Source organism: Protopterus annectens, chromosome 7.part0, assembly GCF_019279795.1.
Source record: "Protopterus annectens isolate FY-2018-M chromosome 7.part0, PAN1.0, whole genome shotgun sequence".
Classification (NCBI taxonomy): Eukaryota; Metazoa; Chordata; order Ceratodontiformes; family Protopteridae; genus Protopterus; species Protopterus annectens.
In genome coordinates, this window is record NC_056739.1 from 315,714,710 (window position 1) to 315,728,430 (window position 13,721).

Consider the following 13,721-nt stretch of genomic DNA (forward strand, 5'->3'; position numbering starts at 1 on the left):
AAAAGCCAAAGCATCACATTTCAGACTATTAAAGAGCCCCAACGAGAAAGGGGAGACAGGCAGAAGAGCCCAGGAACAATATATTTGTGGAATCCTTTACAGAGTTTGTACAAGCTGCTTGAGGTTTAGCATCAGAGTCTTTGTTTCATAATGTAGGTTGGGCTGTATCGTATTCATCCTCTGCTGTCCTCTGTGACATTGGCACTAACTGAACCCCTAAATATCTTAATGAATCATCCAGCCACAAGTACAGACACGTGTCCTTCATTGTCTGTGAATTCACATAACTATGACAGTTATTTATTTACTTTCTGATTTAATGGAAAACATATACTGTAACTAGTACCCAAAGAGCAGAAGCAAGTGCAGTAAATATCTCTCAGGATAACAGCAACACTTAAACAGCATCTCCACAATAAATTAAACTTCTGAAATGACCTGGCAGTGACTTTAAGTCACTCAACATGGTCACATAGTCTTGGTGAAAACAGTATGTTGAGTTTTTGTCGAGTTGTAATTGTGACTGGATGAGTTTTTTAACTTGAGCATTGTGTTTTATCGTATGTGGATTTGTTTTCTGGGGTAAAGCACTGATCTCCATGGACCTTTTTCAGACCCCGAATGGTGTCTGGATAATTGACTTGCTCAGAGTCACACAGTTAGGCAATGAAAGCGGAGGGAATCAAACCTTGCACTACTGGTCCACAGGAAACTGCTAGTTAACAGTTGCCTAATCCATTAAGCCAACTGCAAGAATTTCATTCATATCCAGCCATAGATTTGTGTATGTAAAGAGTGTGTATATATACACACACACACACACACACACACACACACACACACACACACACACACACACACACACACACACACACACACACACACAGACACTGAAAACTGTAGGCATCTGTATTAGAGTACCAGGTAGAATGAAATAGTGGGCTGCTAGAGCTCTGGAGATCTCTTCTAAGCAGAGCTGAGGAGAATTTCATCTTCACTATTTTACTGAAGCACCTAGCTAAGCCAGTAGTTTACTTCTGCCATACACTTGTAATTGGTGCCTTCTGCTTTCTCTGTTCTGCATGACTGAAAGCATATTAAGCTAAGGGCGGAAGCTGCCTTATAGTCTCTGGTAAAGTATTGCATTGGAAATTGCCATTGTGTATCTTTGCTGTTGTTCCCAAACACTTTAGGGTTGTGAAGGACAAGCACTTGCGGGCACTGTTGTGAAATGAAGGTATTTTCCCAGGCCTGTACTCTGTTTGTCTTTGGTAACACATGCAGAGTTGTATTAACTTTTTTCTAAACACTGTTTCCATAGTGGCTGGACCAGTCTTTCCCTTGAGTTTGTTGTTTGCAGGGGCATTGTGGTAGCAATGTCTGTGACGTTGTGCTGTATTACCACATAAATGAATAAGATTTCATAAATCTAGCACTTTGGTGAGTGGCATATATGAGCAAGAGTATAGGATGGAAATTTTGACTTCTTTATTTGTATTTTCCTTTCCTGTACCCCCCAACACACGCACACACACAGTCACACTTGTGCGCAAGTGTATTGGCAAAGGCCTACATATCATTACTGGTGCACAGTGTTCTAGCTTGCTTTGTGTGACTGGGTTTTATTGAAGTTGTGCTCACATGGAAATCTAATAAGTTACGGGTTTATGTGTGTAATACAATCCCTATTTCTTTGTATGTACCATGTTATATTTTAGATTTGTGTTTGAGTTTCAGCTTTGCACTGCAGTTTTTTATTTTCCGTTTGCTTTTGTCCTGCTGTATTGCTTCTTCTGGTAGCTGCTGAAAGTGTCAATGACAAGTGGCTCATTGGGTACTTTCTTAGTCAAATGTCATTTAAAGCAAAAGTAAATGATGAAAAAGTACAGAGAAGTAAATACATTTTGACTAGTAAGGTATGTAAAAGTTCTGTGTTTCTTTCTTTCTTTCTTTCTTTCTTTCTTTCTTTACTGTCTTTATCCATTTGGTGTTCTAGGTTTATAAATGGTGGTGTACATGTGTGAACATAATGTGTTTACAAGCAGTTAAGTTGCGTCCTTACTTTACTTCAGTGGTGTGTCTCAACTGACAGTTTAAGGTGAGAGTTTACAAGCCCTGTTGCAGGAAAGCTTTACTTGGAATACTCACCCCCATGCTGATATCTAGTTACCCTTGTGCCTTTCATAACTTAAGGTGCTAACAGTTTTAACAGTAACTTTAATGCTGTACCCAGTTACCACTATATGGCTAAAGTTACATATTTGTACTGTAGAAAGGAATGTGACAAAATGTAAAACCTAAAACCGATGTGAACCTAAATTGTTTCCATTCTTCATGTCTAAAAAAGAGGTTAATGTGAAAATTATGTTGAACAATTCACCAGAATTGTTGCTGTTCTTAAAATTGTTTTTAAGGATTGACCATATTCTTTGATTGTGTAACTTTTTTTTTTTTTTTTTTTGGAAGACATAATTTTTAAATTTGCGGTCCTTATAGTTACGTAATAGGTGGGATTAGAAAGCAGCTAGCCTTGTTTTCAGGCAGCTGGTTGTTACATGATCTATCTGGTCTCATTTGAACTTTGAAACATATGTTATCCCCTTGGAATGACTGGCTTATTTTATTTACAGCCAGGTTCGGAGATGGACTGTACGACTCCTACATGCGGTTAGACCAAGACAGAAGCCAGGATCCCAAAACTGAGGTACTGAGTCCTTTAGGACTGCCACCTCTTGGCAAATCTTTGGTGAGTAGCAATGAAGCGGCTTAATTTCTAGAGTAAAGTACATGTACAGTCTTTATGAATATTGAAATTGTAGTTTTTTTATGCTATTTGTGCCTTTTTATGATTGCTTTTAGCCCCACTATTGAGAGCTTGGTGTTCTGCAGTAGAGTTGCTTGCCCTTTTAAGCTGCTGCACATTGTACAGTTGACTGACTGCAAAGGAGAAGCAGTAAGTTGAGGGTGGGGGTTGTCTTTAAGCAGTACCTTTGCAAGGAGTATTGCATTTTGTTACTGTGTATTAAGGTAGCATGTGCAGCAGTGCCTTTCATGTGCTGATTTCTAAGGTTATATTACAGTGCCAGTGTATAGGTGATCTGGAACTTCCATTGTTGATCCATTTTGTATTGGGCACTGCTCATTCCCCCACTTTCTGTGGGTTAGTTCTGGCACTGGGCCGTCTATTCTAGCCTCCTTATCTGATCTTTCAGTAATTTGGGTCTGTTCAAAAATCTGGGTTGTATACATTGATGGGCTGTATATTGCTGTTATTGTATGGAGCTTTGGTTGCGGTAGTTGCACCATTGTTATATTGGGTTTCCTTCATTTTGGGGGCTAGTTTAAGGGGATTGTGTCAGAGGAAAATTTTATAGTGGGCTGAATGCAGCATATAGTAGGTTTCCTTGCTTCATTCTGAGGTTACCTTTTGCTTGTTTACATCTTTCTTTAGGTTAGAAAAGCTTAAGTGAATGTTAAGTGAACACAAACATTTATCTCCTTTACATTTTATATGTTAAAATCATCAGAAAACTCTTTAACAGAAGTGGCAAAGAGGCTAACTTTCATTTCAGTGCTAGGTTGGCAAAGGATAGCTAGCAATATGTACTTGCCTCAGGAAAAAAGGCACGGAAGGAGACCTGCATGATTCATACAAACACTGTGCAAGTTGCCTTAGGTGTGTTTTAATTGCGAATCTCGCCGTTTGTGTAATCTGACATTCCAGCTTTCCTGGAGCATCAGTAAGTGTAGAAAAAAGCAAATGATTTCCTGGCCGGGGGGGAGTGCAGGCTGAAATAAGTTGATGCCAGGTTTTCTGTTGAAAATGATGTTAAGATAGAAGTTAGGGGTGCCTTTTAAGGTTAGCCTGTCATTGTACTTGCATATATGTGCTGAGCCAGAAATTTTCTGAAGTCACACCATAGAGAGCATGGATAATGGACAGAATGATAGGTCCTGAAATTTGAGGTGAGTGTACATGACCTACGGTGGAATGGCTTTAGGTGGTGAGAAGTTCTAGCTGTTTCAGGATTACTCTAGCATGTGATGGCTGCAGGGCTTATGTGTCAGATCTGCTAAGAATAACTGTTTGCCCATACCAGCCACCCCCAAACATACACTAACTGCAACATAATGAAAATCTGAAACATGTTTTTTTTCCTCAGTTCACTTTGATATAAACAGGAAGAGCACTGCTTTAAACAATAGATCCGTTTTGCTGGGTTTTTTTTCACTTCACCTGGGGAAAATGCCCACTAGAATAAGAAAAAATCTTGGGTTCCTCCTGCATCTCTTCTGTCTAGACTGCCCCCTCATTTTAGTTTACATTTCAACTGTATTGTCCTTCACTTTCCCTGTTTTTGCAGAATTGTCCTTCACTTTCCCTGTTTTTGCAGAATTATGTTTAAACTTTTTTTCATGGTTACCTGACTGTGGCAATGAGGTATTTCTTAGTTTGACTTTTCGCTTGTTAATTTCTTGCACATCTCTAGCTGTCCTTTTTGTATGTTAAACTTGTGGGTAGATAACCTTTAGAACAAAACACTGTCTCAGACGTATGACACTCATTGTAGTCTCCGTGCATTGTTTTGATTGCGTTGCTCACACCAATGTGTATGAATGGCTATGGCATTCAAAAGTTTTTAAGAGGGCATCAGGTGCTATTATATTTTGTGTGAGTTTTGTACATAGGGTTTTGTGCCATATGTCAGAAGGGAGAGTGCTGTAGCACTGTTGTGGGAAAATGTGTCCCCTGGTTATTTGGGCCAAGGTAAATTGACAACTGTAGAAACACCAGTTTGAAAGCTATAGCATTTTGGGATGGAATTCTTCAAACCTTTGCTGCTCTTTTTTTTACAGAAGGTTGTGACTGCAAAACTCCATTGATCATGACACATAGTTTGTTAAATATACAGCAGGCAGACAGTGACAGTAGATGTTTGCCTTTTATTGTTTAATGAACTGAGGCAGCAATCATGTTTATTGACTTGGAACAAACATAATTACTTCACAGACTGAGTTAGCTAAAAGCAAGACCTAGTTAAAATCCCATGTCCTTGCTTTCAAAGTATCAGTCACTGCATTGCTAGTTGACAAGCTGCACAGCTAGTAATCTTACCAGCTGTAGTAAACTAATGCATTCATCTTCTTGCACTGTTGCTTTTGTTTTATTTATTTTTCCTAGTTCTCTTTTGTTTTTTAATCTAGGGTGGAACTCATGTTCAAGGGCTGTAGTTTAGATTGCAGGGGCAAATGAAACGCAGTCAGAGATACTAGAGCTAGTGGCACAAAAAAGTAGTTCTTGCGTGTCCAGTTACATGCAGAGTTGTCAGTCTTGCCCATATCGAAGGGGCTGCATTGTATCGGGAGCTCTTAAGGGGGGCTTCTTGCAGTACCATCTTATGCTGTTTTCTTTCTTTCCTTCTCCCCCTCGAGCAGTAACATTGTATTGAGTAGTATTGACTTATCATACTTTGTACTACATATCCTAATATGTACTACAAAATATGTGCCTTCTTTGTACTCTTTCTGATGGGGGACTGTCCTGCCCCCCCCAATAGTAAAAACAGAGTTGTCCTGTGGCAAGTGGGGTTGTAGTTCCCGAACTCCCTCCCTCCTTCCATCCAGGCAGGGTTAGCACACTGCATCTTTCATCAGAGTTGGGTTACTTGTTCTGGGCATTTGGATACTTAGTTGTTTCATTTCTAAGTACGTATCTTTAAAACATAGCACTGACATGTTACTTGCACTGATTTGGTGTCACTATGTTATTAGTTTTAAATACTTTCTAAACAGTGTTATCTTTGCTACACTGTAAATCATTTATTTCCTTCTCTGCACTGTTATTCGTCTAATAATGTGAGGTTGGTTGTGCAACTTAGCTGTGCAAACTGAAAAGCGGCATCATGAGAGGCAAAAGGAAAGAAACCCAAACCAACTGGGTAGCTCTTCCTTATATAATGTCTGTGTTGCCCGTGGGCTGATATTTAGGCCAGTGATTGGCTTACTGAGTTGCCATAGGTCACAGACTAGAGAACCAGGGCAGAGATGATCATTATTGATTTATTAGTGGAGTGTTTTCCCAGCTATTGTAATGGAATCAAAACAAAGAATTGCACATAAGTTACAGGCAGCATTTTAATTATACATGGAGGGCTTTAGAAAACATATGGTAATTGAGTGACATTTGTAGCCGCTACAGACACAGTGTTTTATAAATAATGAAAACATAATTGCACTATTTTTTTTCTTGTAAAAATGTCCTGGAACAACAAGGTTTAATCAAATTATTCAGTGTACTTAACAAGCAGTAATTGGTAATACCATTCAGTTATGCAGTATGATGTTTTCTTTCTTTTTTAATTTGCTTTGGGTTTGGTCAACGCTTGCCTTCATATCCATTTCTAAACTTTACAGTTGGGCCTTAAAATCTTGTCACAATTGAATGTTTCCTCTGTTTTTTTTTCTATTTTATGCTTAGTTTAGTGTCCTGGTCCTGCAGTTTGACTTAGGCTTTACATGTATGACCCTGACAGAGCAGCTAATATGTGCCATTTTTCAGCCAAAGACATAGTGGATGTACATTGGAAGGAGGATCACAGATAGATGGTGGAAAGAATTTTGCTCTTCAGATCCTGGATTCTTTTGTTGTGCCTGCAGTTGTTTTCTTCCCTTTGTCTTTTGTTAATCTCACATAGGGTGTTCAGATTACTTTCTGACCTTCGTACACATTGGAACAACCTCCCCCCCAACAGTTAAACAGTCTCTTCAGAGAGTGCTCAGCTTGCTGTCATCTGATAACTTGGGTTCATTTCTGAGCTCGGGTCATCAGCGTCATAAGTACCTCATTTCATGAGCAATAATAACAGATGTCTGCTTCAAGTAGCCTGTTTCTCTGAAGTAGGTCTTTGCACTGTAATCATTGTCTACAATGTTGTAACACCATCTCCTTTACAAAATTACCATCCAGGAAATCTGCAGTGGCTTATTGAATCTTTGGGTTTATCTCTGAGTTCGGATGGTGAAAGTTGCTGCAAGTTTCCAAACTGCTACACTGGATATAGAGCTTTTCGGGCAGCAGTGTTGCAGGGCTTAGAGTTGGACTTTACAGAAGTGAGTTGCAGTACCTTCATACTAGAATTTAACAGAACCACAAAGACTAAACATTGTACCTCTTTCTGTACCTTATATATTGATAGACACTATAAAAAATTAGAAAATAGGTATAGAACCAAGAAGACTGAAAACAGAACCTCTTTCTGTACTTTGATAGATGCTAATAAAGTCAGATATTTCTAAATCAACAGAGAAAGAAGGCCAGCATTAATTTCTTTAATCAGTATTGGTTTTCTGTGTAGTTTTATCCCTCCCCAAAGTACTGTTATTCATTGTATTCAATTTGGCAACCATCCTCTGATTTCATTGCTGTATCTTTTGTACTTCAGTATGTCACTCTCTTTTATTTTGTCCTCTTAAGATTAAAGTTTCTGTTTTCCTAGTTGTTTTTTTATGTATTTATTTATATGTGCATTTATGCATTTGCTTATAATTTTGTTCGTTGGTTAACCAGCTAAGCCCACTGGAGTACAAGTGTCCTTTGTCAGTAGCAACTGTTCAGCTCTGTCAGGTTAGGTGATTTGCTCAGAGTTTCACAGATTGTGTGTTGACATTGAGTAAATTGGGTTTCATGGTTTACAGCTTCCATTTTGTTTATGCACAGTGCCTAGATCATTTCCTTCATTTATTCAGTAATAAATCACGTATTATAGCTCTAAACAAGACAAGTTTTATGCATAGTTAACTTACACTGTTACTTGATTTTCACTTTGTCACCGACTAAAATATAATTTCTTCATCCTTTGATATAATGTTCTTACTTTGTTCTCTTCTTGTTGTATTGTTTCATCTTGCATTCGTCGGTATTCAGTAATGCTTTTTTTTTTCTATCCTCCGAGTCATTATGCCTAGTCCTAGAAAAGGAGTGATGCTTGCTTTAGGACTTTTCTTGCTATCTTTTCCATTTTTTGTGTTCTTCTAAGAATAATAGTTTTTCTGTGTACTGCCTTTTGGAATGTTGTTATTCTTACCCTCAGTTGTGCATTACCACACCTGTAATAAAGTGATCTTCCTCTTTGTTTTTATTCTGAAGTATGCTTTTATCCTAGCGTTTGTGGGATCTTTATGGGAAGAAGTGTACCCTGTGTTTTGTAGTACATGTAAAGCATGGAAAGTGCCACGTGGCCTTTTCCTTGTTTTTAAAAATACTGGGGTGGCGCATATATCTTTTTTTAAAGATGGTATAATTTTTTTTTTTTTTTTTTTTAAGAATCCCACCACCATTATACACAAGAAGTGTAATGTTTTGGAGAGATGTTTGGATTAGTTTTAAGGTAGTGCTGCCATTTGAACACGGAAAGGGTGTCTCTGATTACCTGACATTTGCTTATCACTTGCCTAGGGCTTTATATCAATGGAGTCCTGTCTGGTGTACCATGGTTTGGTGGATGACCTGGCATAGTACAGATGCATGGGATTTGTGGAGTATGTAACTTCCAGTAAACATGCTTTTCAGACAGCTGACACAGATGTGAGGAAGGATGCACCTACACATGGCTTTGGTGTTTCAGACATTGCTCTACTCCATTTTTCCACTTATGTATTTCTAAGCACATCAGATTGTTTTGAAGCATTAATGCATTTTGTTTGTATGTCATTACTTTAAAAAAATGAATTTCCAGCTCACCCAGTACTGATTTATAAGGTCAATTTATTAGACTTTGACACAAATGCTCTGAACTGTGTTCAACGTTACCTTGCCAGAGAAATGGTTGCTGTCCAGTCAGGAATCTTGTTTTAGGGAACTTGGCCCATCTGAACTGTTACTGTACCTGACCAACTAGGACACCAAATGCAAAAGATTCAGAAGTGGAAATACCTACGATTCTGGATAGACCCAACACATTCAAAGAGCTTACTGAATACACAGTGGTCGGAGTCTCTACTGCAAGCCTGCTGCATAATCTGTAACTGTCTGCCTTCAGAGTCAAGGAGAGCAATTGCTAAAAACATTTACTGGAACATCGGGTAGTAAGTTGTATTTAATTCCAGTGAGAAGTCATTCCTGCCGTAAACGGCTACATGTGAAAAATACGTAGGTTCATATCACTAACCTCATAAGAACATCACTGCATTGCAGAAAGCTAATTATCTCTCCGTTTCTGCTTGTGAAGCTGTGTTATTACAGACTGCCAGCTTTCAACTCCTACTAAGCAAGAGTTACCTTCACCTCTTAGATCCAGACCAGCCATTAAGACAGCCAGTTAGTGCTGGTAATAACAACTCTTTAACCTTCCAAAGATTCCATGGAACTGCACACCCACAAGCTTGACCAGTCTTACTTGCATGACCATGGAGAGAATTATCATGGACTTATTCAGTAATCACATAGAAACTCTCCAAACACTGGACCAGACCCAATTTGACTTTGCGAAAAGGAGTTCTTGTCTGCTTAATCTGGTGAACTTCTTCAAGAAGGTCACCAGGGCCATGGATGAGGGTAAAACAGTACACACCACTTACCTGGACCTGGCCAAAACTTTTGACTCAGTCCCCCGCTTGGGGTTCATAGATAAACTTAGGCCAAAACCCCATACTTAGTCAGACTGATAGACAACTGCCTCATTGACAGGACACATGTCTGAATAGGTGAATCCACTTCTGAAAAGAAACCTACTAGCAGTGTCCCAGAGGGCTTACTGCTGGCACCCCTTCTGCTTAGTATATACTTCTCTGAAGTGAAGGCCAGTGTTTGGGCGTCTGTCTCACCAAGTTCATGGACGACTGTAAGCTGGGAGCAATCATTGAATCCCCAAATGATGTTGACATCCTACAAACAAGCCTAAAAGTGACAAATGACTGGTGCCAAAACCATGGTCTGAGAGTAAGTGTTAAAAAATGCGTAATCATACCCTTTGGTAAATCAGATATCCCTGCAAATTATACTGTTGATAGTACACTCCTAAAAATAGACCCAGTTGTGAGGGATCTAGGAACACAGATAGTAGCTTAAACTTTGACCACCAGGTAACAACAGTAGTGAGGAAATCCTTGTGTGTGGCTCAACTTATAAGTAAAGGCATGGCATCAAGATCAAAGGAAATGTGTAATGCCGTTGTACTCTGCCTTCATTAGGTCCATTATCAAGTACAGTGCACCCTTCTGCATGGACCTAACTAGGCACTTATACCAACTGGAGTGGCCCCAGAGATTTCTCATTAAAAATACAAAGAGTAGGACACATGTCTTACGCAGACCGACTAAAGGTTCTATCCCTTTATTCCGTCTCATATCATTTATTGAGATGTGACTTATGCCTGACCTATAAGGCATTTTGTGATCCAGCCCTGATGAAAAAGTTACATATTCGCAAGAAAAATTATACAAGGGTTACACATTCCATGGACCTGAACCTTATTTGTGAGTCGAACAGAACTTGCTGGAGAGACAGATCCATATCACAATGGCTACCTCATCTATGAAATAAACTTCCCATTTTCATGAAACAAAGTCTGTCCCTCACCCTTTTCAAAAAGAATTTGGTTAAATGGATAGGGAACTGTCCATGCCCTTTATCGTCAGAGACAGTCTGTAAAATGACTCTGGGCTCCAACACCCAAAGACACACTGCCCTGATACTACCCCATCCCATATGTGAGGAATTAAGATATCATATTGTCGTATACTAGGTATAATTGGCTAGGCTTGTAATGGGTTTTGTGCCATTAACCTAGTAATCACCTATGTACCTATTTTTTGTAGAAAAGGAGGAAAGGTTTAGAATAAAATACCCTAGCCAACTTGAATCACCACCCAGCTGAAGTCCAAAGTAATCGCTCATCTAAAAGATTCATAGTCCTGTTTTTGTTTCTTGGATAGTAACAGTTAACACCCTAACACTGTTTACTTTCCCGTTAAATATGCATACAGTTAAAGTGCACTCATACTGTTACATTATTGTAAATCCTGCTTAATCTTTCTCCTCTATATTTTGTATCTGGTGATGTGTCAGTGTCCACCTCTTTGTCTCTGTCTGTATTCTTAATGTTTCTCTCACTAACTGTTCTTATACCCACCATTTTATATGTAAAGCTAAACTTGTAACTCTGCCTGAAGAAAGTGTACATTTACAGTCTCACTCTTAATAATAATAAAATAAAATAGTCTGGATACTGCACTTGTCCAACTGTTAGAAAATATTATGAACTGCTTGTACCTAAAACTGCAGCATATTGATATTTACATAGTGCAAAGTACTATAAGCAATTGATAACTGTAAAATGTAATACACTGTAAATGATGCCTGAAAACTGTAAGAACATCTAAACCGCCTGGCATTTAGCACAGAGTGAAAAGGTTAGGCACGGTTAATGGATTTCTTCCAGTGGTCATTGTTTGAGTCTGTGATTTGTCTAGTATGTGACCCTGAGCAAATCAGTTAAAAGGACAGTGCTCTGGGGTATTTGCAAAACTGGGCTGTATTCAGTGGTTTCTTAGACCACAAACCTAGTATTATTAACATTCCTTGTCATTGTATTGTGTCATGTGTAAGTATTGTTTTAAGTAACAGTTTGTCTTTTTGCCTGGGTTGTGGCTGAAAAGGGTCTTTGGACCAGCCCCTCCTGCCTAGTTAACACATTAAATAGGTAGACTGATTGACAGATGCATTGCTGACTTTATAGATGGTTGTCCTCAACTATTCAGATAATTAAACCACTGATAGGGGAGCATCCATTGCTGTAGCTGTATATCAGCCCATCAGGTTATGGGTCGTCTTGTTTTTGCATTTGACCCTTCAACCATGTCAAACGAGATGTCTTTTTGTGATGATCATTCTCTTCAGATGGTATGTCTAGAATATGAAAGTTATCTTGTAGCTGAGCTTCCAGGATTATTATTTTTTATTAATCTTTTACAGTACAGATTGATTTGTTGTTTGGGCAACCCATTATATGTACACATTATTCTTTGCAAACACTGTCATTTAGAACTGCAAGCCATCAGTTTTCATCTTGTCATGTTTCTTCATTATCCAACCTATGTATTTATCCTTGGGATGTTATTGAACGTGTACAGTAGCTTGTCTTTGTCAGTTCTTCATACATGGAGATATATTTCTAAACCTGAAGATTCTTCATGGACATTCTGACAAAAGTTATTCATCACTGAATTTCTTGATCACTTGTCATACTGTTAGCTTCAGCATGCCTGATCAGTAATTACTCTGTTTCCTCTCTGTCTAAAATAAGTGTGGTGTTTTTACTAGTTTGGCTGGATCTTTCCATTCTTCATGTTATGATGCAAGCTCATTTTGAGACTGCATTAGCTAATCTTGATAAGTTGCTATTGCGTACAGTCTTTGCTTTTGGTCGGTAATGTAGTATTATCAGCACAGTGAATGTTGTCAGTTCTTCCTCCAGTTTTCTTCATACAGACCTGCTTCTTGGATGATTTGATCTGCACACAGATTAAACTAGCATGGGGAAAGTATGCAACCTTGTCATACACCTCTACCAGTTCTAAGCTATTCTGTTTCTCTTTGTTCTGTTTGAAGTGTTGTTTTTTGGTCGATTTCAAAGTTGTATATGAGACTGTCAGGTGTTGTGGTATGTCTGAGTCACAGTATGGCCCAGAGTTTTTCAGTTATACATGTTGTCAAAGACCTTGCTGTAATCAGTGAAACGTATGCATATATCCTTTTGATCTTTTCTTGTCTTTTTAAGGATCCTGTTCACATCAGAGATGATATATTTTTCTGTTCTGCTTGTTTCTTGAGTCCTACTTGTAGTTCTGGCAACTCATTTTCCAAGTCTCAGGGTAACCTTCACTGAGTAATCGTAAGAAGAATCTTGACAGTATGCGATAGATTCAGAATGGTTGTGTGGTAATTTTCCCAATTGGTTGGGTCACCTTTGTTCAAGTGTGGTATAATATGCAGATTGTTTTTCCAGTTGGTCACAATACTGCCTTCCAAACTTCCTGGCAGAGCCTTGTACATGTTACAACTAGTGTGAATGTTACAGTTCCATCAGTGCCTGGTGCTTTGTTCTTTGTTAAAGCTTTTAGTGCTGCTTTTTGCTTCTTTCATTTCCTTTGGTTCTTAGTTGTTGGGTTTAGACTTTCAATCTGTTTGATATTAACAGTGTAATGACTCAGGCTTTCCACCTTTTCATAATCTTCTTAGCCTCATTCAGTATAACATTCCATTTAAAGGCTGGTAAGTGGGTTTTGTTCTTCCTCTAATAATTTCTAATTGTGTCTCCTTCCACACGTTGTTACAGAACATCTCTTTCCTTGTCTATCAGCACATCGATAGCTGTGTCTCTTTCTCCTCTGGTTTTAGCTTCTCTGCATTAATTAGTAGTGCTCTGGGTTTCAGCAGTTTACTATTTTGTCCATTTTTGCTTTTTACAATCTTTGCAAGGATTTTTTTTTACTTTCTTCAAATCCTTGACATCTTCATAAAATTTGTTTGGCAGACTCTGTCATTTGTGTCTGATGTAGATAATCAGTTTTGCACAGGTTTTGAACTCCAGTGGTATATTTAGAAGATAGTCCTTTACAAAGTACCTGACTGCCTTGGTCTCTTTTTAGCTTTTAGCTTGATTTTGTCTAGTGTGAGCTGAGTATCTGTGCCACAGTCAGCCCTAGGATTTGTTTTCACTGAC

The 13,721-nt window shown here is 38.6% G+C and overlaps 1 protein-coding gene across 1 annotated transcript in view; it reads left to right on the forward strand.

Moving 5' to 3' along the window:
* The window catches only part of LOC122806431 (dual specificity tyrosine-phosphorylation-regulated kinase 2-like), a 71,035-nt gene that overhangs the window by 22,289 nt on the left and 35,025 nt on the right, over nt 1-13,721 (forward strand). The window contains exon 2 of the mRNA XM_044076863.1: nt 2,631-2,746. Coding sequence (XP_043932798.1) covers nt 2,631-2,746 — 116 coding nt within the window. The remainder of the gene's footprint in view (nt 1-2,630; nt 2,747-13,721) is intronic.